Below are 26,063 nucleotides of genomic sequence, written 5' to 3'. Positions count from 1 at the left end.
AGATGACCCAGCTCTTGGTCGAGGGGTTAAGGGTGAAAACAGTGTTTCCTCTGGAGAAGCAAGCAGAGAGTGTTTGCTCAGCCTGTTCCATGGGTTAATAAATTAGTGGCCCATGGTGGCAGGCTGGGTTCCAAGAGCTGGACTCCATGATGACTGGTGTCATTTTTACAACAAAGTGACCAGATTAGGGACCATGAGGCATCTAACTGCGAGTGGAGGGGGCTAGTAATGATGGGGGCGAGCACAGGCAGCATGGCTGCCCATGGTGGGGGCACTGAGGGCTATCAGGAGGTGGACAAGGATGCCTTGCAGAGGCCACAGGCTGGTCACTTTTGTTGAGCCTTCTCAGGAGTGGTCCTGGACATGCCACAATTAACCCTTCAGTGGCAAGGGCTCCATGCAGGTGGGGAGGTGTCTCAGAGGCTGTCCCATGTCCAAGACTGGCACAGGGTCAGAGCCTCTGGATCATGCTGGCCAAAAACACCTATGATGTCAGCCCGAGTGGCTGGTACAGTGGGGCCTGACCATGGGGGCAGGTGCCTGTGGGGGTACCTGTGGGAAGGGGAGAGACAGCAAGCTGGGAGGAAGGGGAGGCTCTACGATGGGCATGCGCATGGCGGGCATGCCTTTTAAAACTATCGTCAGCCTTGGTGTTCCAACAGCCTCTTTCACTTTGTAAAAGCCTTTTCTTTTGAAAAATAAAAGAAGATTGGAGGCAAGTACAATATTTGGCTGTGGCGGCTGCTAATTTGGCACTGAATGTCACCTCCGCCTTTCTCTTCCCTGATGCCAAGTGCTCCTTCCTTGGCTCTGGGTGGGCGGGCAGGGTGATGGGGTGCAGGGCGGGCTCCCCGAGCCTCTTAAGATTCGAGATTCATTTCCTTAAACACACATTGTCTCACTCCAATTTCACGTCCGAGCAGTTCTGGCGAGGAATTAGCAGCCCCTGGGAGAGAGCGGGCGGGTTCTGTTTACACGGGGTGGGGGCGGGCTGGGGACTGGGGGGCGGCAGTACAAGCCTGGGGCTTGGGGCTGTTTGGACAGGGAGCCCACAGAAGACCTTGGTCAGAGGCTGCCTTGCCTGGCCGGACAGCTTTCCTAGGAAGCCAGGGCAACCTCTGTCAAAAGAATGTGTAAACCCTGCCCTATTTTAGATGTTCTGAGTACATGGAGGAGGAGGACCATATAATGATTTGGGGAGCAAATCAAGGATGTTGGGCTCTCAGGTCAGAAAGGACAGATAAGACCATTTGATCCAACCTCCCTACACTCCCGCCCTGGCCAGAAACGACTGACTGAGGCTGACCTGTTCTGTGATGAGGGCTCACTAACTCTGGAGGCAGCACTTTGCTTTTGACTCCGGTTCCCTGGACCCCTCCCCACATGGCATCTCACCTCTGTCTGTATGTCTCCTCCACAACCCCTGTCAGCCTGAGAGCCTGCCCTCCTCTTGTTCTGCAGGAGAAGCAGCTCTGCTCCATGGGTGGCTCAGGTGTCCCCCTATTGTCATCAGTCCTCAGGGCTCCCACATTGCAGACCCATCCTGGACCAGCTCAGGCAGCTCTGTGTGCGGTGATAGTGGTCTTAGGAGGCTGAAGAAGGTCAGCAGCACTTTAACCCCTTCCTCCATGGTGACCTTCACAGAGCATGACAACAGCCCAGGGAATTCAGGCCTCCCTGACTTGGGCCCACGTGTGTGGGGACATCTCCAAGGCTGGCATACCCACTCTACCTTCCCCCTGTTCATACCCACAATCCCCACCATCCCAGCCTCCAACCCTCACCCCTCAAGAGTCTTGGTTCCGGCTTGGGCACCCCAGAGATGCCACGTCAGGGCTGAGCCTAAGGAGTACCGTGGGGGAGGTGGCCCATCCCCCAGCTCTCCTGGGCAGTTGCTCATTCATCACCTCTTAGAGGGGAGACCTGCTAATTTGTCAGCCCATTAGCTGGGCACAAGCAGCATATGGACCTGGTTCCTGCTGCCCTCTTCCCGCCTGCCTGAGATCGAAACATCTGGGCTCACTGCATAGCCAAGATCTGGGCCTGGATCCTGGAGGCTGCCATCTTGCCCCAAGGCTGAGCCCCTCGGTGAGGCAGCTAAGGGTTAGCACCCCACTTCTCCAGCAAATCCATGTTTAGAATTAGCAACAAGACCTGGCTAAAGCCATAGGCTGAGGAGAGCCCTGCTTTTAGGAAACTGGGCATTATTTTTAGTGTTTAAAGAAAGGCAATTTTTTCTCACCCACTATCAACAAGGAGATCAATTGTTTTCATGGTGTTTCTAGATCTTCTGGGAGTGGGGGTGGGCAGGAAGGATCACCTCAGCCTGCGGTCCCATTGTCGCTATACACACACACACACACACACACACACACACACACACACACACGGGATGGAGTTTGTGCCCTGGGGCTCTCTATGCTGTGGCCTGGCAGGGTGTACAGGGGGGCTTCTGTGGTGGTGAGGTCAGTGGCTGGAAGGAGGCACCAGCCCAGTGTGGCTCTGTAACCAGGACTGGGCTCTCATCCTTCTGAGATGACAGGCAGGGAGACAAAGATGCCATGCAGCCATGTGCTCAGCACGGCCTCCGGACTGCCCCTGCCATGAATACAGTCCTGCCTCCACTCCCTCTCCAGGGCCTGGACCCCTCTAAGTTGCTGTCTCTTCCTTCATCCCAGGAGAATGCCCTGGGGAGCACATATCCTGGTGTGCGTTCGTCCAGCCTCACATGTGCACACAGGAAAAGCTCACTACAAATGAGGTCAGGTGCATCCTTCCCTGAGTGCAGCCCCAAGTCCCCTGTCCCTCTGCTCAAGTATAGCACACAGTAGGCCTCGGAGAACATCTGTGTATACACTGTGCATAGGACAGACCTGGGAAGACCTTCATGTCCCAGGACACACCCTAGAACGCGTGCTTAGGCGTGCATTGCAAAATCACAGGAACACCAACCCTCTTTTGTGCACACGTACTCTGCTGTACACAGCACGTGATGCCTCCAGGCACCCATGTACACACACTCAGGCATATATACTGGCCCCCATGTTGCCCGCATTTATGGCAAGAGATAAATTTACAGTTTAGCAACCTTCACCTGCTAGCACCATAAACTCAAAGAGCCTGCTAGCTGGGGCTTCATGGCATGTTGGCAACCCAGCAAAGCATGGGGCTGTGTACAAGGACTTTCCCAGTCAGCTTGGCAGGCCAGCCTTCCAGGCACACCCAGTTCCCAGCTGGAAGAGGGGCCTGGGCAGAGACCACCTGTGGCAAGGTAGGGATGAGAAGCAGGGCGCTACCTTAAGGCGCTGGCCTGGGGCATCTCCAGTGCTCCCCAGGGCATTCTCCTGGGATGGAGGATGAGCAAATCAGAGGGGTCCAGGCCCTGGGGTGGGAGTGGAGGCAGGACTGTGTTCATGGCAAGGGCAGTCCAGAGGCCATGCTGAGGATGTGGCTGTATGGCATATTAGTCTGGTTCTAGAGTCTGGAGAAAGGGGCTTCCTGCTTGGACCCCTATGGGTCACTAGGAAGAACAGACCTGAGCATGTCCTAGTGAGGGTATGACAAGGTAGGGACTATAATTGGATTCTGGAAAGGCTCAGAGTTCCCCAGGACTCCATAGTGGCCGGGGCAGGGAAGAGGCCTAACACATGGGCTGCCCACCCCAGTGTACAGGCAAGAAAACCAGAGAGGCTAGGGTACACTCAGAGACACTCAAGGAACAACGACTGAACAGATCAGACCCAGGCCTTTTGCCCTGGTCCCATCCTGTAGGCCCCAGGAAAGGGGAAAGCAGGATCTTCCAAAGATCCTTCCCCAGTACCCCCAGTGACCTGGGCCTACAGACCCTGCTTGGGGGAGACTTGTGAGTGGGCCCCTGTGAGAGGTCTCGCAGTAGGCCCAGTGGCATGGGTGGGGGTGGAGTTGAAACACAGCTTCCCTGGTCTCCTCTCCCTGCTAAGGAGGAAATAGAGGCGCCTTACGTAATTGGGGCAATTTGTTCCGCTCTTGTCCTGCTGGCATCATTGCCCTCGTCGCCTCCTTGCTCAGGGAGCCCTTGACAGAGCTAGAAGCTCAGGCGTCCGTCCTTTTGCTGGAGGTCTCTGAGCAGAGGACACAGGAGCCCATAGCATCAACACTGCTAAGACCTGGTGGGCACCTAGCCCCAGGGACGAGGGGGTGCAGAGAGGACAGAAGCCCAGGCCTCCCACCTCCAGTCTGCCAGGTGACCCCACAGTTCTGAGAACGTTCACACCAGCATACCATTCCCCAAGGCTCCAGTGAGGGGTGGAGGACAAAGTTGCCTCTGCCCTGCCACTAGATACCCCTGCCCAGCAGCTTTCTTTCCTTGCTTTGCGCCTAGCTGCCCATTCACCTCTACCTTTGTTGGCCATTCCCCTGCCAGATGGACATTCTCTCTTCCCCACTCATGCCCACTCCTCTTCTGGAAAGTTTTCTCTGCCCTCCCTCGTACAGAAGGAGGTGCCAGCAGCTGGAACCTGGGTCTTCCTGGCCCTGCCCTGCTACTTACCTCTCCCTCTTGGACCTCAGTTTACCCATCTGTATCCTGAGATCCTAGACTTCCAGACTTGCAAGGCCAGAATGGTTTTCTGCAGGTAGAAGCACCTCTTTGGGGGCATGCCCACCACTGGGTCAAGTGCAGATCAGTGCCTGCCCCTCCTACAGTCCTACTGAGCAGACAGGCTGGGCAAATGACAGATAGACCTCAGGGCCTGGTGGGTCCTTTGGGTGCTGGTGGGGCCACTGAGGATTCAGTTGGCACCATGCATCAATCTGAGCGGATGATCCTGGGCAGATGAAATAGGGGCTCACGGTCCTGAAGGGGCTGCATTTCCTGCAAGGATTGGTCCAGGTGCCTTTGAAAGATGAGCTCTCCAAGAACATTTAAAACAGGGCAAGATTTGCAAACACCTGAGTTAGCTGACCCCCCACTGATGCCCATAGCCCTAAGGCAAGAGACCTCATGGACATAGCTGAGGGGGCATTCGAGAGGCTTCCCAGAGGAGGAGGCCTGGGGGACAAGGTTGGGGCTGTGGAGGGTCACAGGTTCCCATGCAATGGAGACCAGCTGGTGGGAGGAGGGGGCGGGGGTCTGGAACATGGTCTAGTGTGTGGTTAGTCTGTGTAGTAGTCATTGAATTAGTCTGTGTAGTAGTCATTGAATCCCAGCTCCACTAATTACTCTATACCTCAGTGGCCTTGTCTATGAAATGGGGACAATGTCTAGGGCTTATGAGGGTTTGATCTAACGGATGGCTGGCTGGTGTTAGCATTTCCTGTGGCAGTCCTCACCCCATAAAGTAGCCCCCAAAGTTGGGCACCAAAGGGGTGGCCCACCTGGAGTGGGAGTCTGGACACAGCATCTGCCTCCCTGAGCACAGCACTCTCACTTGGAAGTTCATGTTTAGATAAGGGCCTTCATAGCATTTGCTGGTATGGCTGGGCACTGGGTCCTGTGTGCATAGTTCGTTTGCATGGCAAACACTGCGCATGGACGCAGTGAAGACAAATGCTGGCCCAGCGGCCTCTGGGTTCTTACACTCATGGAGAGAGAACCTGGGGCTGTGGGCGCCAAAGATTGTCCCTCCCTCGCCACAGTATAGTGAGGGGAAACTGAGGTGCAGAGAGGGGCAAGGGCTGGATCAGGAGCACCTAGCCTGGAGGGGTGTGGAGATCCTGGCCCCCTAGCTCTGGGACACTCTCTTGTGGTGACTACTCTGAATTTTTCCTGTCCAAATGTGGGAACTTTGCTCTGAGGGATCAGGAGAGCCTGTGAATGACAGGAGACCGTGGGCCCTCTGGTGTGTCCCCAGCATGTGCATGTCTGTGGTGTACACACATCCCTGATGTGTGCCTATCCTCACTGTGGCTTCAGCATGTGCAAGGCCTCCGTGTCCAAGTACTATTTGTTTGTTTTTGTATGCTTCCGACGTAGTCTACAGAAGATTTAAGGGCACTTACAGAGATACATAAAATTCGAGAAGAGCCTATAAATTGGAAGTAGGAGAAAAATAAAAGAAAAACAAGGGGAAGGACAAAGATGGGATTGGGAGGTGCTGACGCAGGATGTGGACAAGATTGGCCAGCATGGCTGTGTTCCCTCATACACTCGCTTGCACACTCACCACAGTCAGGTTCCCACTTGGCTCTGGTACCCACTGCCTTATCAGTGCCTGACACTCGAGCACTGTGACCCTCCCAGGGACCTGTTCCAGAAGCCACCATCACTCAGGCATGTCCTGGCCCTCACCAGGCCCAGCACCCTGGCTGTGTGGAGCCTCTCCAGGACTGTGTCCATCAGGAGGATTTAGGGCCACGACCTTCGGGTAGCCCCAACCATCGGGCGCCAGAGAAGTTTCACTGCTTAAAATATTTCAGATGGCTCCAGACTACTGCAGAGGTACAGAAACCCATAGAGCTTACCCCAGGTGACATCCAATGACAGCCAGTGGATCCATCTGGGCTGTGGTGCTTTATCTCTGTGAGCCTAAGTGTGAGGCCGGGCAAGGTCCATAGCAGCTTCCTGGGCACTGGGTGTGAATGTGGTGAGGTCAGTGTGTATGAGCTGATCTGGAAGGTCTGACTGGTGCGCCTAGACCTATAGTGTGTGCACAGGGATGGGGTAGGACCCTGTGATGACCCTACTCCCAGACTGGCCCTGGATGCCATGGAAGGCTGCAGCCATCTCCCAGCCTTACTTCTCTGTCTCTGCGAAGATACCTGATTTGCAAAGATCTCATGTTTTCACAAAAGCAGCTGGCCAGAGGGCTTCTCCTTGTGATCAGTGCTATCATTATTTGGGGACATCTTCAGCAGCGGGAGCAAAGGGCAGACCTCTCGCCTGCAAGGCCTGGAAGGTCTGGCCCTGCAGGGCAGCATGGGGCAAGGAAATCTCTCAGAGCCTTGAGAGCAGCCCTGGAAGAAGGCCCCATGAGAAGCCAGCAGCATCTTGCCTGTGACCTTTCATCATCAAGGAACACCCCCACAAGGCCTGGCTGAGGCAGCTCAAGGCTGTGTGGATGCTGAGGGCGAAGGCTCGTGCCAAGCCACCTGACTGGTAAAGAACAGGGCCAGGATTTGGGCCACAGCTTCTTAGCCATTCTTGGCTACAAGTGGAGAGGACTCAGGAGCAGGAAGGGCTCCCCTTTGGACAAATTCTGGCTCTTTTGCCACTTCAGTTTCCTCGTCTGTGAGATCAGAAGCTGCCTAGCTGCTGAGCACCTCCTGGTGTCCTTGTCACAGGTCAGGAAGGGGGATGGATAAAGAAAAATCAGGTGAACCCACCTCCCTCCCCAGGAAGCCTGCCCGGGGACTCTCAGGACAGGGTTGGTTTCTGGACATTCTGGGGTCCCTGAGAGACCTATCCCAGACCCTGAAGAGGATTGCCAAACCTGCTGGGAGGGTGGAATGGAGGTGATGTGGGCAAAGGAAGCAGGCTATGTTCTTTGCCCCATCGCCTTCAAAACTGCCTCTGGCCAGCCTCAAACCTATTTCATGAGGGTCTTTATGGGGCTAAGTTTCTGCCACTCTGGACCAAGGTACAGGCACAGAGGAGATCTCCATAATAGCTAAAGCCATGAAATGATGAAGAATCCTCCCTGGGTTCCCAAGGGTCTGCTGGAGCCGCTGTCCACACTGACTCCCAGAGCCCTGCACCCTGCCCTGCCAGGACTCTTGCCCCTGAGAGGCAGGAGGTCAGAGGATGAAGGACCTGAAAAGGCCAGATAGCAGACCAGTGACCAGGCCCCAGGTCTCTCTTCTTAGGCTGTTGTATGGGAGAAACGGGCCGTGTGCCCTGCTCTCAGAGGGCAGGGTACACATCTAAGGCCATGCTGGGCCAGGGCTCCTCGAAGTGGTGCCCCAGGTAAAGGGCAGACCAGGCTTTCGGGGGTAGGGGTGGTTCGGAGGCCCTAGGACCTGGAACTGATGACTAGACTGAGAAACCCAGTATCATGGACTCCTCCACCCCCAGCCTAGTGTCCAGCCGATTTTTCCAGCTGCCAGAGTCTTGGTTTCTTTGGCTGTAAAACGGGGATCATAACCATACCTGTCTTTGGGGAATATTCTGACTCATTGGGTAAAGTGCTGAGCCCTGTCTCAGCACCTGAAGGGTAGGACCTGTCACTGTTGTCCCTCCGCAGCTGAGAGGCTGCGGAGTCCTGGGAAAAGGAAGGCGGGTCCCACTGGGTGGGGAGGCAGCCGGAGAGAGCTGAGCCAGGGTGGGTGGCATGGGGGCCCAGACGCTGGCACAAACAACCTGTTTCCCATAAACACAGGCGCCCACACCAGCCACACGAGTTGGGAAGCGCGGGTGTGTTTACTCGCACTCCCCCGTGCCGGCTGGTGTGCTGGGCACAGCTTCCCTCCCAGCTGCCTCAACAGCCGGTGCTCCCGGCTCAGGGCTGGGAGCCAGCAGGGGCCCCAGCTCTGCCTGCAGTTCCATTCACCTCGGGCTCAAGTCGCTCACTCCTGATGCTATCCTGAACCAAATCCGGAGGACAGGGCCCTAAGAATCTCCTCTGGTGTCCAGGTGGCTGAGGCGTGGCATGCTCCCCTGCTCTTCAAGGGCACCTGAGCAGATAGAGGCCTGGAGGCTGGAACCATCAGCCTTGTGTTTGGGCAACAGGTGTCCCTCTAATAAGATCCAGGCCCTTTGCATCCCCACAGTCCAGCCGCGTTCCCAGTGCGTGCTTCCCACTGGGATGTGGCCAGCACCCAGATACCTGGGCACACCCAGGACTAATGGCTGTATGGTACAGGTGGGTGTGGCGGCAGGGGCCCTGGTGCCCCACAGGCCCTGGGATGTTGGGGCTCCATGTTTCTGGTTCTCTGCTCCGTGAGCACCTTGTCTGAGCTCGGCAGTGGCAGCCCTAGGAGGCTCATGCATCATCTCCCTGAGGTCAGGGCAGACTCCTGGCTGGGAAGGGGTGTCCGTGGCACTGCATCACCCTCTTGAGATACAGGTGCCCAGTGCTAACACAGGCAGTCAGGGACGTTGAAGTGTGCTCTCCCAGCCCCCATGAACTTGGCCATTTGGCACTGTCACCTCTGTGGTAGAGCAGAGGTGCTAGACAACCCCCTACCCTGTCAGATTCCTTTCTCACCCCCTACCTGTCCGCAGACTATTTGCTTGACCACCAAGGGAGCAGGAACCTAGGGAAGAAAGTCACAGACTACAAGCTTCACACAGGCGCACAGCCGTGGGAATGCTGCTGCTAATGGCAGCCTGGAGACCAGCCCTGTGCAAAATGACCATAAGTGAATTCCTGCTCAACACCCCTGATGGCTAGGCTTGTATGCTTCTTGTGATGAAGAGCTCCCTATTTATCCAGGCAATGTTCCCGGGGCTTGGGAGCCTGGAGCATGGGGAAGTTCCTTCAATTCCCCTGATCTGGAAAATGCACCTGTCATCACGGATGCCATCAGGAACCTCAGAGTTGTGCCCTCAGGAACCTTGGAGAAAAGTCTTGTACTTAGAGCTGGGTGGAGCCATGCCCCTCCAGGACTGCTCTCACCTGAAATACATAGGCCTTAACAGGGAGGCCTTGTTCCAAGTCAAGTCTGGAATAATGGATGGATAATCAGGATTACCATGGCTTTAAAGTCAGCTTAGAAATTCACATCTGTTTCAGAGTATGAAGACGGGCCACACCCAGGAATGGGCCCCGCAAACAGCCTATCCTTGTGGTGGCCCAGGCCTCAGCCTGGGGCATGTACAGCTGGCCTCCCAGAGGTGGGGGTCTGTGTGGGGGCAAGTGCAGGGAGGGCCGCGTACACTGGCCCTAGCTCAACTGGGAGGATTTGGTTTATTGTTTTGTGTTGGGTTTTGAGTCTTTTGAAAAACAAGAGACTGAGCCTTTTTATGACATGGATTTTACAGCGTAACGAGGCAGCGTAATTTCCCATTCTCAGCAGCAAGTGCACTTTTTACACTAATTGCATAATTAGACATAATGTACTAATTGCGGTAATGGATGACAGTCAACTAAACTTTAACTTTAAAAACAGGGAGGCGTTGCTGGGGGTGGTGGTGGGGGCTTTGTGCCCCTGTGAGTTTTTCGAAGGGAAATCTGCTGGTGAGAGCTCCTAGCAGCTGCCTCTTGGGGGCCAAGGGGTCACTGAGCCACCAGGGCCGGCTTACCTTATAATCCAGGCCACACTCTCCCTCCACTTAGCCACCTGGGTATCCACCTCCCTATCTGCTCAGAATCTGTCCCCCCACCCAGCCCCCCACTTCCCTTCTGCCCTTCACAAGCCCCTGTGCTCCTGCTGCTGCAGAGTCCACTGACTTTCCTTCTCCCAGCCTCTGCACCTACAATTACTCTTGCCCGGTCTCTTAGCCCCCAGCCACCCCCAAGTCTGACAGACTCCCACTTGAGCCTTGCAGACTCTCCCCTGTAAAACCATCCCAGTCTTTTCCTGGGCAGCTCCCTCCAGGGCGGCTGTACCCAAGCAGGCCAGCTCCATTTCCTGTGTCTCTTGCATACCTCTCCCCTCTGCCACCCCTCTACTCTTAGCAGTCTGAAGGGACATCTGTCCCCTCTGGATGGTGAGTCCCAGGAAGGCAGGGACAAGATCTGGTCCATTTCTGCTGCCCTGGGCTCAAGAGGGCCCCAGAGCCTGTGGCATGAATATGGCATGGCCCAATGGAAATGTAAGGATTTGGGGGCAGGGGTGGGGAGGAAGTGGAGCAATTAATAGGCCACTGACCCAGGAGGGCCATGTCTGACCCGCTCCTAGAAGCCACACCAGGAGCCCTCCTCCCTGCTCCCCCCACACTGCCTTGTGTTCTCCACTGTAGCTCACACAGGGCTGCATTGTAAAGGCCTGGGTGGTGTCTGCGACTTCCTCTAAACGGAGGGTTCATTCCAGGAAATCCCTATTCAGTATGAATGTTAATCATGTAACAGCGAGCATCACAATGTGCAAGCCCTGCTAGTGGCATGACACCATCTACAGCTAACTATGGACCCAGCCCACCACAGGACGGTGGCGGTGTGGCATGGCCACATGAGAACTACCATGTCAGCAGGTGAATATCAGCAGCTGGTGAACATGCAAGTGAGTGGCACCTAATCCCTGCCTGTGCACTGACTATGTGCTCTGAGGCTCTCTGGCCCTTGCTTTACTGTAAGTCCTGTACTAGGTAGGCAAGGGAGGGGCTACAACTGGCCCTGGGGAGCTGTCGGTCATACACATACATAGACCAGGGCCTGGTGTGTCTCCTGAGCAGCTGGGTTAGGGTTTTTCTGCACCCACAGTGGGGCAGTCCCCATTATCCCATCAGGAGCTGAGCTGTGGAGCTCAGGGTTTGGGTGAAGGGAAAGCCCAGGAGCCGCAGCCTGTCCTGGATCTGTCCTGAGTGCTCTCCATGGGAGGGGACCACAGGGTATCTGACTATTCCCTCGATCCTATGGTCTTCAAGGGTGATTAGCAGCTATGTCAGTACCCTCGATCTTCCCCACAAAGGCAGGAAATGGGCACCAGCCTGACAGAAGGGCAGAAGCCCAGAGCCCAGCTTTGCCTTGACAGGCTGGGGTCCCTGATCAGTCATCACCTGTCTCCCCCACCTCTTGGCCCAGATCAGGATCATTAAACTACCGCGAGACCCCTGTCCTCCCACCCAAGACTCTCCTGATCCCTGGCACAGGTGCACCCCATTCCAGCAGCTGGCCCCAGTCCCAGCCCCTGTGGCCTTTCCAGTGCTTGCCCTGTGGGGTCTAGCCCACCATCTCTGGTCTGCTCGCTGTTCTCCCTCCAGGGGGCTGTTGGCATGAGGGCTGGGCAGTCAGGACCCCCACCGGCTGCTCCTTGCAAGACCAGGGACAGGACACCAAGACGTGACTGGCAGGGGGAGGGGAGGAGGGGGTTGCAGAACACACATCCCTGGGGGTTGTATTGTGGGGCTCCACATCCCCAGTCCAGCCTGCACCCTCCCCAGTAACATGGGGGGGGTGCCAGGATGCTGGGGCCCCTCAGGTAGCCGAACACCCAGCCGAGCCTGAGCCTTTGAGGACACAGCCAGCAGCAGGGCCCAGCCTGTGTCAAATCTTCCTCGTTCCATTTTCTTTCTGATTTAATTTTCCAGAGATTAGGACCCGTTCACCTTCGCTGCAGAGAGGAGCCTCACATGCGTCTGCGTCTGTTTTCACTCCCCGGGCTGGGTGGTTGGTTAGTTGATGAGGCTGATTCTGCTGGTCCTCCCCTCCAGGCCGGCTCGCCTGCTGTGACCCAGGTCTGCCCCCCAGGCCCCCCCATCCCTGGTGCCCCTCCACCTCACCTTGTACCTCACCTTCAAGTATGAGAATGAGTATGACTTGAAACAGGGGCTTCGGTCAGACAGATCCCCTTTGAATCTGAGTTCTACTGCATAACTTAAACTCTCTGGCCTCCAGTGTCCTGTCTGCTGAACAGACGTGATCAGAAGTGTCCCTCTTTGGGTTGTTCAAGATCGGTGAGGTCGAGTGTGAAAACACTCTGCATAGGGGCATTTCCAGGGCCTCCATCCTCCTTGCAACTTCGCCCTTCTCTGCTTCCCCTCCTCACCTTCCTTTTCCTCTCCTTTCCCCACACCTTCCTCCTCTCCCCAGGTAGGTCGAGTGCTGGCTCAGGGCTAGGCCCCACTGCTGCTGGCTTTCTGAGACTTTGCAGAGTCCTCTCTGGTCTGACAGGGGCCTGTCCGGGTCCCTGGTCCTGAGGCCTGTTGTCTCCTGCAGTGGCTTTCTCTGTTTCCAGGTTCCTCAGAACTCGACCCCACTCTTAGGACTGTTGGGAGCTGTAGGGCTGAGGCTGGCTCCATCTGCCCCTGTGCATGTCCCTGTGCCTCCTGTCCAAGGTCGCTGTTCTTCAAAGTGTCCTCTAGGTTCACCTCTTTATGTGGAGCCACCCAGAGAAGCAGGGGCCATGGCGGAGGCTCTGGACCCCCTGAGGAGGCCTTAGCCTCCACCGGCCCTGGAAATCCCTAGGCTGAAAGGCTGGCCAGAAATGCTGCTTAACTAAAGAATCACTAGAACTGAGAGAGGGTTGGGGTTGGGGCCAGCACAGGGCCGGGGGCAGGGGGTTGGGCAAGGAAGGAGGTGAGGAGATGAGGGGAGAGATGGAGGGACCGATGGGGGGAGGTGCCCTTCTGGGGAGGAGGCCATAGGTATCTGGTACAAGGGAGGGGAGCCAGGAACTCCTGGGAACAAGAGGCTGCAAGCTGCCTTCTGAATTATTGTCCCTTGGGGTCTCAGCCACCCCTGTTCTCCCTGTTCCCCCTACCCCACCCCTACATGCTCACCGGGCTCCAGCCAGCTTGTCTGCTAGTCTGCTGCCCTGTCCCACTACCATTCACCATCTCTATGGGATGGAGCCCCTGCCTCCTCCTTCCCCATAACTGCTAGTGTGAAAACTGTGACAACCTGTAGACCTGCTGGCCCCCATCTCTTTCCTCAATCCACCTGCCTGTGTAGAGGTGGAGACCTTGGAGGCTGTGCTACTGTGGGAGCTGCTGGGTTTTTCCAATTAGCTTGCTGGGCCAAGGACACCAGCAGGCATGCAGTCCTGCTGTGGTTGCTGAGGCCCTGCACTGGTGCACCCTGGCCTGTCTGTTGCATCCGAGCTGGCCCCAGAGACCAGGGCTAGAGGCTGGGGCTCAAGGGGAGCCAGCCCTGGGCATGCTGTCTGCCCTGGCTCTCCCAGGTTCTCTCCTGGGCCTGTAGATAGAAAGCACCTCCTCAGACAGCATCAATGGAGAGATGACCTATCTCCCAGGGTGGGACCATCTGCTGAACTCTATCATTCAGATCTCCCTGGGACACAGGGCTCAGCTCAGGGCCTATCGCAGGGGACAGGAGCAAGTGGAACAGGTCCAGGGGAATGTTGAGAGGGGTGAGGCACTTGAGATAGAGGAAACGAGGGCTGTTTCACCTTAGGGACTCTTAGGATTGGGGGACAGTGTTGGCTGGTAGCTTGACCAGCCCCTGCAGTTCTAGGATTCAGCTCTCATCTCCCCAGAAATTCCTTCTAGCCCTTGCTCTAGGAAGGATTTAGGCAGGGAAGGATGGAAAAGAAGCAGGGACAGCATGAGCAAAAGTGTGGTAGTGGGCATCAGGATGGGCTGGGGACCCAGAAGCCTGCAGGGGCATGCCAGGTCCATGGGCTGCCACCAGAGTTGAGCAGGAGGGTGTCATAGAGGGTTCTTGGGACAGGAAGGAAGCGTGGCAGATGCAGCCCCAGGCTCCAAGGGGTAGTTCAGCTGCAAGCAGAAATACAAGAGTCAGCTTGAGGTCTAGCTGGTCTCAGAGCTCTGCTCTTGAACATGGAATCGGGCATATGCATTTGCCAAGGGTCCATTACACACAGGCCCAGTACTTTGGGAGAGTTAGAAACGAGCTGTCCTTGCTATGCTGTATCAGTGGCGTCCCTGTGTCTAGGTCCCCCTGTTGTCACTTCCAGGGCCCAGCCTGAGGTGTTGGAGACAAAGACAGGATGGCTGGAGAGGGGCTACCAGGGAGGCCTGGGAGAGGGTGGGGCTGGAAGTGGGCCAACCCCAGGAGACCGAGGCTGTCTGCCCAGGAATGAGAGCCAGTGACTTCAGATCCTTAGTGTACAGATCTAGCAGAGTGGAGGCAGAGAGGGACTGTGATTCCTTCTGCAGAATTCTGGTGATCCTCAACAATAGCAGTAGTGACAATAGCATAGGTTCTTTGCAGGCCTCCATCAGCCTGCAAAGTGGGGACAGCTACTCTCTCATTTAATAAATCAGACACTGAGGTTCAGAGGTGACTCTTGACAGAGTGCCTGCTTTCAAGCCCTTATGCCACCTCTCAGAGCCCTGGGGTATGACCCTGCCACCTGGAGACCCATTCCCTCTGTGGCCCCAGAGCCCTGGCCCAGTCACCATGCCAGGCTGCAAGGGATACCCTGGACCCAATGGAGAGGAACTCCCCAGCTCCTGGAGGAGAGTTGTCAGGAGGCAGCCACTGCTATGGGCAACCCTGTTTGGGACACCTGAGAATGACCTTGACAGGAGTCCGGTGTGGGAACTTCATTCCCTGCCCTAAGAAGCCAGGCAGCTGCGCCCCCTGCTGGTGCAAGTGGACCAAGGGTGCGCTTGGCCAGTGTGGCTGAGATGAGGCTCAAGGAGTGCCTGGGGCGGTGGCCCATGATTAGAAAAGTGTGTATTTTTAAAGTCCTAAAACCTGGGGGGGCGCCTGGAGGGCACAGGTGGTTAAGCGACCTACTCTTGGTTTCTGCTTAGGTTGTGATCTCAGGCCCTGATCTCAGCTCTTGAGATCCAGCCCCCTCCTCTCCCCCCTCCCCGCCCCCCTAGAGCTCTGCCCTCAGGGCACCAGGAATCACGGATTTGGCTTGAGATTCTCTTTCTCCTTCTGCCCCTCCTACCTGTGATCTGAATCAATCAATCAATCAATCTTGAGAGTCCTGAAACCTGGGAAGGAGAGGTCTGGGAGGATGGAGGACCTGGCTTTGCCACTCAGAGTCATGTGGCTTTGACCTGTCCTTTCTTGTGTCTGAGCCTCAGTTTCCCCCAACAGTGGGCCCTAGGCTCCAAGGTCCCCATATTTCCCTGTGACCCCCGCCTCCGCCACTGGGCTCAGACCCCTCCTTGACCTCTGTCCCCATCACTGCCTCTCATCTGGGGGCCTCTGCCCTAAGGAGCCCAGGGAGCAGACTGGCCGTGGTACCCACTTGAGGTCCCCATCCTCCCTGCCCTGCGTCCAGGCCTCACGCTTCACCCTCTAATCGCCACTGCTCTGTGGGAAGGAGTGAATTCACCACAAATTATTTTGTTCTAAGAGAAGGACAAAAAGAGAAGCCAGGAGGGATGGGGGGGCGGCAGGAGGAGGAGACTGCCTGAGCTGGCTTTGTGTGGCACTTTAACCCTTGGGCTGCTGGGTGCTGCCTGGACAGCAGGGCCCAGGCTCTAGCACCCAGCCCCCTACTTCCTCCCCCATCAGCTGCTGGAGGCCTTATCTCCTCCACGTCTCGCTGTCACTCTCCCGACCTTATCTTGCCTGCCTGTCTGTCTCTCATCAGCTGCCTCTCCCACCTCCTTATCTCCTCATCACCTCTTCGTTCTCTACATCCCTCTGTTTCTGCACAGCCCGATGGCACGGCCCAGTGGTGGCAGTTCAGTAGTGGCACGTGACCTCTGGGAAAGAGTCAGCTTGGGGAACAGACCTCCTGGGGTCATCTGGATGGACACATGCAGGGGTGTACGACGCACACACACATATTCATGCACATGCACACACTCACACATGTGCACACACCCAAGACCCTGGCCTGGAACAAATAGGCTCACTGAATTTGCTTCTGTGACTCACATAGAAGCCCCAGGCTTCATCTAGGGGCTCTAACCCCACCCCCAGCACACAGGCACGTGCACACAGATGGATGTGTGTTGAGCCATAACACACTCATACATGCAGATGCAAACTGTCAGCTTTCCACATCCATGTGCATGTATGCACAGACCCAGTCCCCAAGGAGGAGAGGGAGGCAGATTTGTCTTCCCCACCTACCTTTTTCCTGGGTCCCTGCCCCCTTATTCTGTGCCCTGAATGACAGAGGAGCCCTACAGTTTCTGTAAGTGCCCTGGGGCAGCACCAGCAAAAAGGGGTACAGATGCCTGAGTCCTCGGGGAGGGGTGGCTCTGGGTTTCTGATGCGTGTGTAGGTGTGCGTAGTAAGTATGACAGTGTCTTCATGTCAGCCGGCATGTGGTATGCAATGTGTGCTTAGTGGTTCTGTCTCCCCCACACACCCACCCTGCCTCCTCGCCAGCCCACCCTTCTGCCTCTGCTGCTCTCAGCTGCTCTGAAGTCAGCAGCGGGGTATTGCTCATGCACCTGTGAAAGAGGAATCCTGAGTCCAGAGAAGGCAGTGACAGCCCCATCCCATCAGCCACAGCCAGGGCCAGCTGTGGAATCTATGACTATAGCCATCTTTCATGTTCAGGAGGGCACCGGGCCCAAGCCCCAGACATCCATACTCTCTCCATGGCCAGAGCCAGAGTTGGGGCAGGGCCAAGGGCTGGACCGTACTGGGCAAAGAGGATATGCAGGGGGTTGTGGCATAAGACTGTGGGACCACCCTGGCTTCACCCCTGGCTCCTGCTTCCTTCTAGATCTACAAGGACAACCGGAATCTGTTTGAGGTGCAGGAGAACGAGCCTCAGAAGTTGGTGGAAAAGGTGGCAGGAGACATTGAGAGCCTGCTGGACAGGAAGGTGCGGGCCCTGAAGGTAGGTGCCATTGTGTGGGCTAAGGGAGGGCCAGGTGGGGTAGCGCTGCCGTGCACAGATGATGTCCCCACCTGGTGTGAACACATGGCCTTCCTGGCCCTCTAAATTCAGGCTGGGCTGTCACTGGCCATCCTGTGCCCACCTGGATATGGGCAGGTCTGGCAGGAGCAGGTGGTTTTATCAGGAGGAAGCTCCATGAGGCTGATCTGGGGTCTCGGGGGCCTTCCATGGGCATGAAGGTGGGGTCCGAGCAGTCTTAGAGTCCTCTGATTCCTCTGTACTATAAGTGTGCCCTGGGGGAACACCTGTTGATGGCTGGGAGGGTGGGCTGCAGCTCTGATGGGGAGGGAGTATGGAGTGGCCCAGAATGCCCGCATAGAGAATGCTGGAACCATGTGATGCTAGAGGTCAGAGCCTCTGCTCTGCCCATGACCTTGAATGTTTCTCTGCCTCCCTCTGAGTGCAGTTTCCCCCTCTAATCTTGGAGAGGTTGTGCCTATCAGCTCCAAGGAGCTATAGTTCTGCAGATTGACAGAACCTGCTAGGCTGCCCTGATCAGTTGGACAAAGCCAGCAGACCCCTCATTCTCCACCCATCCCAGGGAGTACGGGTGGGGAGGGGATTCTGGAGCTGCAAGGTGCCCTGGGGCATATGGGTTGCCATGGGTTGTATAATAAATGAGGGAGGGTGTCCAAGCTGCCCCCAGATCAGAGGCACAGCTGCCATTGCCCCAGCCCTAGCCAGTGCCAGAAAGAGGAGTCCAGTCGAAAGGAATTAAGTAGTGATACACATGACAACCTCGATAACTTGAAAACATTCTACTAAGCAAAAGAAGGTAGCCACAAAAGACCACCTATTGTGGGATGCCATTTCTGTGAAACGTCCAGAATAGGCAAATCCATAGAAATGGAAAGTACATTAGTGGTTGCCTAGGGCTAGAAGAGAGGGTGGAAGGGGAGGGGGGATAAGAAGTGTCTGCTAATGGGTACAGGGTTCCTTTTGGGGGTGATGAAAATATTCTAAAATTAGATTGTGGTGATGGTTGCACAAATCTGAATATGCTTTAAAAAAAACAACACTGAAATATATACTTTATGTGGGCAAATTTTGTAGTATGTGAATTGTGTCTCAGTAAAACTAGCGACAAAAAAGGATGAGCAAATCCACACAGCCATACCCAGGCTCAGGCCAGGGGCCTGGCTGAGTCAAATCAGAGCAGTGACCTGGCCCAAACACCCCCCACATCCAGGCCCAGGAGAGAACTAGGATCCACTTCCCCGGGACCTGAGCCCTGCTCTCCCCCCCTGGGGTCCCTTGCCCATCCCATGTGACCTAGAATCAGGATAGGGAGAGGTTGGCATCCTGGGACTAGAGGCCCAGAGGAGGTGGACCCTGACAGCCTCCCACCCAGTGTGGATCTAAACGACCTGGAACTGGGCTCAGCCTCCAACCCAGCCTGACTTTCAGGATCTCCTGGGGTCACAGGTGGGGAGATGACTGGAGAAAGGTAGTGCCATGGGAAGGAGGTAAAGCCCAGCCTTTGGCTGGAACAGCAGTCCCTGGAGGGGGAATCCAAGAGTATCTCCTCTGATTGTGAGAAACATTCTACTGCCCCATCCACCCAGCACATCATGTCTTCTCCTTGCTTTTCCCAAGACTGGGCCTGACCTGGATGCTCTTCCCTCCTTTCTCTTCTCTCTGGGTCTCTCTCTGTCCCATTCATTCCAGACTCCTCATTTGCTCACTACTTTGTTGCTTTGCTCCAGTTTACAAAGTACAGACCACCAGCCCTGAATTTGTGTTGAAACCTTCTGATGAATTTGGGAAGAGGCATCCTTTGGGCCTTAAGGCCTGCTGCCGACCCCAGCTTTGGGACTGTCACCTCAGTGAGCGGTGCTGAGTACTACTGGTGATGACAGGTGCCTGGCCTGCCAAGCACACATAGAGGCCAGGGCCCAGCCCCCCTGCCCATCCTCTCTGGGCATTACAGGGCTGGGGGCCCTCCCCCAATTCCTCTCCCCACTCCTAAACAATCAATCAACCTTGAGAGCTTGGCAGGGAGGGGAGAGCCCAACGCCTGGGTCCTGATCACAACCCTCTCTCTGTACCCCACATGCTGTCCCCAACCCCATGAGGCAGGGCAGATGGCTCTTCCCTCCCCACAGCCTAGCCCATGGCCTGGTCCACAGTTGGCACCAAATACGAATTATTTTCAATAGCAGAATAATGGGAAAGGGGACTCACCAATTGGGTTCTCACCATGTGCGTATGTGCCACAGGCCACTCTCACAATCACCCTGTGGGGGAGGGCCACTTCACATAGGGGAGGTATGCTGAGACTTGGACATGCCATGCATCAGGCCAGGATATACACCCAGGTCAATCTGATGCTAAGCCAGGTCCTTGACTCCGTACATGAGTCCCAAGGTACGCACAGAACCCACAGCCCTTACCTTCCCAGTGCTCTGCTGGCCCACTCCTTCCTGCTGCAGTGCCTCTGGCTCTATGCCCATGAGATGCTTCTGTCCATGTCCCCAGAGGAAGCAGAGGACAACCATCCTTCCCTTGCCACGGTCCTAATTGTTCAGGATGAGCTTCGGTCTTAATTATGTTTTAAATTTGCTTTTAATCAAGTTCTGGCCCTTCTCTCCTTTCCCACATTTGTTTGCAGCCTGAGTGCATATGGAGGCAAGGATGTGGGGGCCTGGACCCCTCACCCCCCACTCCATTGTTCCTCTCTCCCTGGACCCCATCCAGTAATCCAATTTAAATCCTCTTGCTCTGGTCTGGAATTTTAATTGGGGGCTTGCAAAGAGGGATCTGAGCAATGCAGGACGGAAGTTCATTGTCTCATCTAATCAGGGACAATCAGATGCTTGTTACGAATTTCTCCAAGCTGCACAAGGTGATTTACGGGGCCAAGAGTCAGGCAGGGACAGGCCAGGTCAGGGGCCTTGTGACACAGGCAACCAGCCTTCCCAAGTCCAGGAAACCTGCTGGGGCCTCAGCTTTGGACACAGGGAGGGGCGCTGTCCTGTGACTTATACTACCCAGGGAGAGGGGTCCTCTGAGCAGGGCCCACTTTCTAAGGGTCCTGAGTCCCAGGAGGAGGGAAGGAGGTACCTGAGTTCTTACAACACATTGAGGCAGAGATGGACCCAAATCAGGACACTGTTGGACTCCCTGCGGGGCCCCTGACACACAACGCCACTCTCAGAAAAATCATTTCCACTTGGTTGTATTTCTTTCTCCACTGAGTCATCCACAGTCACTAGTGGCCTCCTGTGTGCCAGGCGGTGTCGGGGGGACAGGGGCAAGGGGCAGGACAGGCCCTGTGCCTGCCCTCATAGAGCACTCAGTCCTATCCCAGGCCTTAGTCTCTCTTCTGTAAAATAGGTACATGAGACCATCCCTGCAGTACTTCTGGTCTCAGCTCCAGGAGCCATCATTTATAAAGGCCACAAAGAAAAAAGCATCCCCAAGGGTTGTACTACCTTCAACACCATCCCTGGCACCTCTGCTATGTGGCTTAGAGAAAGGGCCACAGGAGGAGACACAGGCTTGGTAAGGTGAGGAGTAACCCCAGCGCAGGGGGCTCCAGCCTCCTCTTGGGGGTGAGGCCCTGGGCATTGTGGCTTCATTGTATTGGTTTCCAGAGAATGGGACATTAATGTTTCTAGAAACCTGCTCTAAGGGGGACCTCCTTACCTCCAACTTCAGACAAGCCAGAGGCAGTGGAGAGGCCTGCCTGAGGATCCAGGTAGATACCTTGGTCCTTAGCTCTGCCCTTCCTGCCATGCCATGTTCCCCATGCTCCACCTCAGATACCTCCCACTGTTCCCAGGGCCAAGACCTTTCCAGGTTCCATGCTTTTGTACCTTTGTCTTCATGTGGTGTTTTAAAATCTGCTCCAACATGGGATCCCTGGGTGGCGCAGCGGTTTGGCGCCTGCCTTTGGCCCAGGGCGCGGTCCTGGAGACCCAGGATCGAATCCCACGTCGGGCTCCCGGTGCATGGAGCCTGCTTCTCCCTCTGCCTATGTCTCTGCCTCTCTCTCTCTCTCTCTCTCTCTCTCTCTCTCTCTCTGTATGACTCTCATAAATAAATAATAAAAAAAAAAAAAAAAATCTGCTCCAACATTGGAGTCACTTGAGGAGCTTTTAAAGCATGATGCCCATGCCCCAACCCAAACCAGATACGTCAGATTCTCCAGGGGTAGACTTAGGCTTCAATATTTTCCAGTGCTCCACAGATGATTCTGTGTAGATTCAGAGGTCAGAATGTTTCCCCTAAAATGGGCAGAAATAAATCTCTTCCGTGATTATTGGCCTCTTTCTTGGGACCTGCCAAGTGCCAGAGCAAGTGCCATGAGCCAGAACACTCCAGATCACTTGCTCCAGATTCTCTCTACAAGCCAAGGGGATCTCATTCCCATCTATATTTGAGGAAATTGAACCCCAGAGAAGGTTAAGCCACTGACCCCAGGTCTCACACCAAATTCAGGCTTTAGACCTGGGCACTTGGGTTTCAGAACCCACAGATTGCCTCCTAGTGCTGACCCGCTCTGTACTATTGCTGGAGGCCACATGACATTCACTGTCTTCAGGGAGGCAGGGCTGAGGGAGCAAGAGGTGGGGCTCTGGTTTCTTCTGAAGGGGCCTTTCTCTGGGATGACCTAGTGACCTTGGGCAAGTCTCTGCCCCCACAGAGCTTGGGCAGTGGAGACTGAGCACCCCTCCCAGCCCAGCCCGGTGAAGCCCAGATACATAGAACAGGGGGTGGTACAGCTGCAGCCCTGGATCCGGGGGCTCCAGTGGGCAGCGTTCCCACCCTCCCACCCTCGCCTCTCTGGAGAGCAAGCATCATTTAAAGAGTAAAATTAAAAACCCTTCTGCACACAGCCGCCCTGCTTTTGCTGCTAATGGCCACTTAACCCAATTAAACTGATGCATTGTTGGCAGTGTGGCCAGGTCTGTTCAGGAACCCGGCTCTGGGCTGGGTGCTCAGAGGAACAAGAGGAATGAGCCAGGGAGGGGGCCGAGGACGCCCCCTGAGCTGTGGAGCAGACCACCCCCTTTCAGGAGAGAGCTCATTCCACTTAGCTCTAGCTCCTGCTTACTGGCTGCTTTCTTTCTAAGGCTTCATTGAAGGCAGGGTGTCGGCACTACTGACATTTTGATCAGGAGAATTCTTTGTTGTGGGGGCTGCTCTGTGCCTTGCAGGATGCTGAGCAGTATCCTTGCCCTCTACCCACTAGATGCCAACGGTACACCACTCCCCCAGCTGTAACAACGGAAAAATATGTCCAAATCTTGCCGAATGTCCCCTAGGGGCAAAGCCCCCGCCCTCCCGGCCCCCAGTTGAGAACCACTGGTCTAATGGGAAAGATGCAGCCATGATGAATAGAAGCTCAGTAAGCAGGGGACATGGGGACCTCAGAGAAGTACAGATGGACTGGACCAGCCCCAGCAGGAAGAAGGTTCCTTCAGTTTAAGAGGGTAAAAGTGAGCTTAGGGCTGCCTGAAGGAGGCAGCAAGGGGAAATTTGGCACGGGACAGCTGGAAACTGGTTCAGACCTAGGTGCAATCAGTGTGGTGCACTGATTGCTGGGTGTCCGACGAGTAGATCAGCCCTGCAAGGAAAGGCCTGGAGGAGGCTTGGCCCGGGAATATTCGTAGAAGTAGAACAGGTGCAAGGGCCGTGGCTCTGCCTTCTGGCTAGAGGTCAGCTGCTGGGATCTGACTCCAGCCTGGGAAAGCTCTACAAGGCCCGGTAAGGGGAGACAGACAAGCGGGGGACTCTGTAGCACGTGCTGCCCCCGCCCACCCTTCTTGGCGCAATTAAAAGGTGTTTATGTGGGGCCAGCGGTGGCTTCTGCCTCCCCTTCATTATGAACATTAAGAGATCTTGACCCTTCCACTTTCCCGCTCTCGAAAGGAGCCGCAGACACGTGGAGCCAATTAGGCGCACGCGTGGGCGCCAGGGGCCTGCGCAGCCGGTTCTCCCTGATTGCGGCGTTTATAGCTCATTATTCTCCCCTCACCCAAACAGCGCTGCTACTTCCTGGCAAGGTGCCAGTGCCACCCAGAGGAGCCACCTGGGGCCCCCAGGGATGGGGGGAATGCTGAATGAGTGAATGGGCTCCTTGTGTGGGAACCCTCGGGGCCCCCCACCTAACTGAGGAAGGCAGTGAGGGAGCCGGCCAGGGAGGAGACAAGGGCGGGGCCCCGGGCGGTGGTGAGCATTCAGGGGAGGCCAGGCAGCATGCGGTGGGGGAGAGTGACCACTCAGGAACAGGGCTCCGAGGGAGCTCCTCTGAGGGGGACGCCTGAATGTGGGCGGGAGGGAAGGTGAGCCTTGGGCGAAGGCAGGCTGCCTCCCCTGTCTGCATCCCCACCGGGTGGCCAAGAAGCCACAGCGCCCTTGGAGGCTTCCTGGCTCAGCTGGCCTCCTGGGAAGAGGGAGACCGTGCAGGTAGGATGTGGCCACAGGATCCTCAGGGGAAATATCATTCCTCCTCTTCTCCTACCCACCCTAGCTGGTGGTGGCCAGATGTTGGCCTGGATGGGCCTGTCAGGCCTCAGGAAAGGCTGAGCTGTGTGTTTGGGCCGGGCTTTTCGATCCATGGGATTATGCCTCTCCTGGCTCCTCCTACAAGGTAAGGGGGCATCAAGAAGGGTCAGAAGAGCTGTGCTCATTCCCCAGCATCTGCTAGCCAAAGGGGCAGGGGGCCTGGGGTGCAACCCCTGAGGTCCCCAGAACCTGGTGGGTCAGCCTTACACTCACTTGCCCTCCTGCTGAGTTCTCCCAAGTGACTGCAGGTCAGAGGAAACTGAAGAGCCATGTGTCAGGCCAGGAAGCTCCACATCCTGTTTGCCCGACCAGCATGGATTACCTCCTGTGGAGACAGGAGGAGACAGCTTAGCTGAGGCACCCAGGCCCAGATCTCCCTCCAAGATGGGGTGCCAGCCTTGCCTGCCCGTGGCCCTGCTTCTGATGCCAGGTGCATCCCCAGAGCTCTGCTCAGCCTCCCTGTGATTGACTTGCACACTCATTCAGCAGACTTTCCCGCTGCCCGCAGCCTGACCCTGGGTGTGGAGCCAGTCTCCACTCACTATAGAGCAGAATTGCCATTTTACAGATGAGAAGACAGGCGCAGAGGCAGTGCCAGCCCTGGCTACTACCTGGCTAAAGCAGGGTCGTGATTTCCCCCGCTCACCCTGGCTCCTGAGCCTGTGTACCTGCCCAGAGCTCCCAAGGATGGGGAGGAAGCCCCAGGTCGGGGAGGGAAAAGTTGAGGCTCTGCCGGTCAGAGGTCAGATCACAAAGAAGGGTCTGAGGGGATCCCTGGGTGGCACCAGCGGTTTGGCGCCTGCCTTTGGCCCAGGGCGTGATCCTGGAGACGTGGGATCGAATCCCATGTCGGGCTCCCGGTGCATGGAGCCTGCTTCTCCCTCTGCCTGTGTCTCTGCCTCTCTCTCTCTCTCTGTGCCTATCATAAATAAATAAAGATTTTTTTTTAAATGTTAAAAAAAAAAAAAAAGAAGGGTCTGAGAACCATTGCCCTAAGTTCTCAGTATGTCTGCACCCTGACCCCCACAGGAGGGGGAATCAGGTCATGGGGGTGGGGGGCCGACCAGATGGAGACACACTGGATTCAACTCCCCCAGAGAAGCCTGCACCGAGGGAGGATCCTCTCCAGCTTCTGCCCACCTCCTTGGGGGGTCCTAGCTGGCCACGTGAGGGCAGATGCTGGAGTGTGGAAGGAAACGGGCCTGCAAGTGCCACAGGGACAAAACCAGTCTAAATCAGGATCAGAGAAGTGAGAAACTTAATTGAGTTTTAATAGCTTCTGGCCCTTTGTTCTGAAATCCTTGTGTACAAGGGCTGGGGGAGGGGAGAGTGCATCTAAGGCAGGGCAAGCCAGTGGCCCAGCTAGTCCCCATCCTGTAGGACCCCAGCCTTCGAGGAGACAAACAAACTAAGAGGTCCTGGTGTGCAGAACAGCTGACATGGGAGGGGCAAGTCTAAGGAGACAGCCTGGAGGTGGTGGCACTTAAGCTGGTGAAATATCCAAAAGTGGAGAAAGGGAAGAAGGAAGGCATCAAGCCCTGGCTTGACAGAATGAGCAGAAGTGAGTTAGGCTGAGGCTGCTGGAGTGTGGTGGGCTGAAAAGAAGCCGGGCAGGTACAGCCTGTGCATCACTGTTTCTACTGGAGGGGACAGGGGATGGAGAGGTGACAGAAGCAGGGGGCAGGCCTCACCACCTGACTTCTGGGGTGGTAGCTGCACATCTGTAAGCATGGCCCTTTCACATTTCAGCAGCCCTGGGAGCGGCCAGTTACTTATGTCACCCCATTTTCTATGGCTTAAAATACGTAGGGACCAATGCCTCAACTCCGAGCAAGTACCTCGGGAGAAGTGAGCCAACTCCTGGGGCTGCCAGCAGGGAGGGCCTGGTCCCTTGGACCCAGCACAGGTGTGGTCCCTCATTAGTCTTTCCAGACACACCGGAGGGCTGGGCTAGCTCCTGGTGCCATGGTGACCCTGGGAACAGAGTCCCCTAAGGTTTTCCTGGAAGAGGTCAGTTGACCCTGGCTCATTGTGTCATGAGATACCAGGTACCTCAGGTGCCCTTTGCCTCCTTCAGCCTCTGTTTACTGAGTGCTGAGCACCTGTTGTATACAAACACCATACTAGGTTACCAGGTACAGAGATGAGGGAATAGACCTATGGGGCCCCTCCCTCAAGGAGTGCAGTCTGCTGGAGGTGACAGTGTTGTGACCCATGCCACAAAG

General features: G+C 55.9%; 1 protein-coding gene across 8 annotated transcripts in view; it reads left to right on the top strand.

Annotated features, from left to right (window-relative positions):
* Positions 1–26,063, top strand: part of CACNA2D2 (calcium voltage-gated channel auxiliary subunit alpha2delta 2) — a 139,689-nt gene that overhangs the window by 54,615 nt on the left and 59,011 nt on the right. For all 8 annotated transcript variants that reach the window (XM_041761257.1, XM_041761254.1, XM_041761255.1 and 5 more), the window contains exon 3: positions 17,149–17,265. In XM_041761257.1, the coding sequence (XP_041617191.1) occupies positions 17,149–17,265 (117 nt within the window). The remainder of the gene's footprint in view (positions 1–17,148; positions 17,266–26,063) is intronic.

Source organism: Vulpes lagopus, chromosome 7 (assembly GCF_018345385.1).
Source record: "Vulpes lagopus strain Blue_001 chromosome 7, ASM1834538v1, whole genome shotgun sequence".
NCBI classification, from domain to species: Eukaryota; Metazoa; Chordata; class Mammalia; order Carnivora; family Canidae; genus Vulpes; species Vulpes lagopus.
Note: the sequence above shows the minus strand (reverse complement) of the source record. Positions and strands in the feature narration are given on the sequence as shown.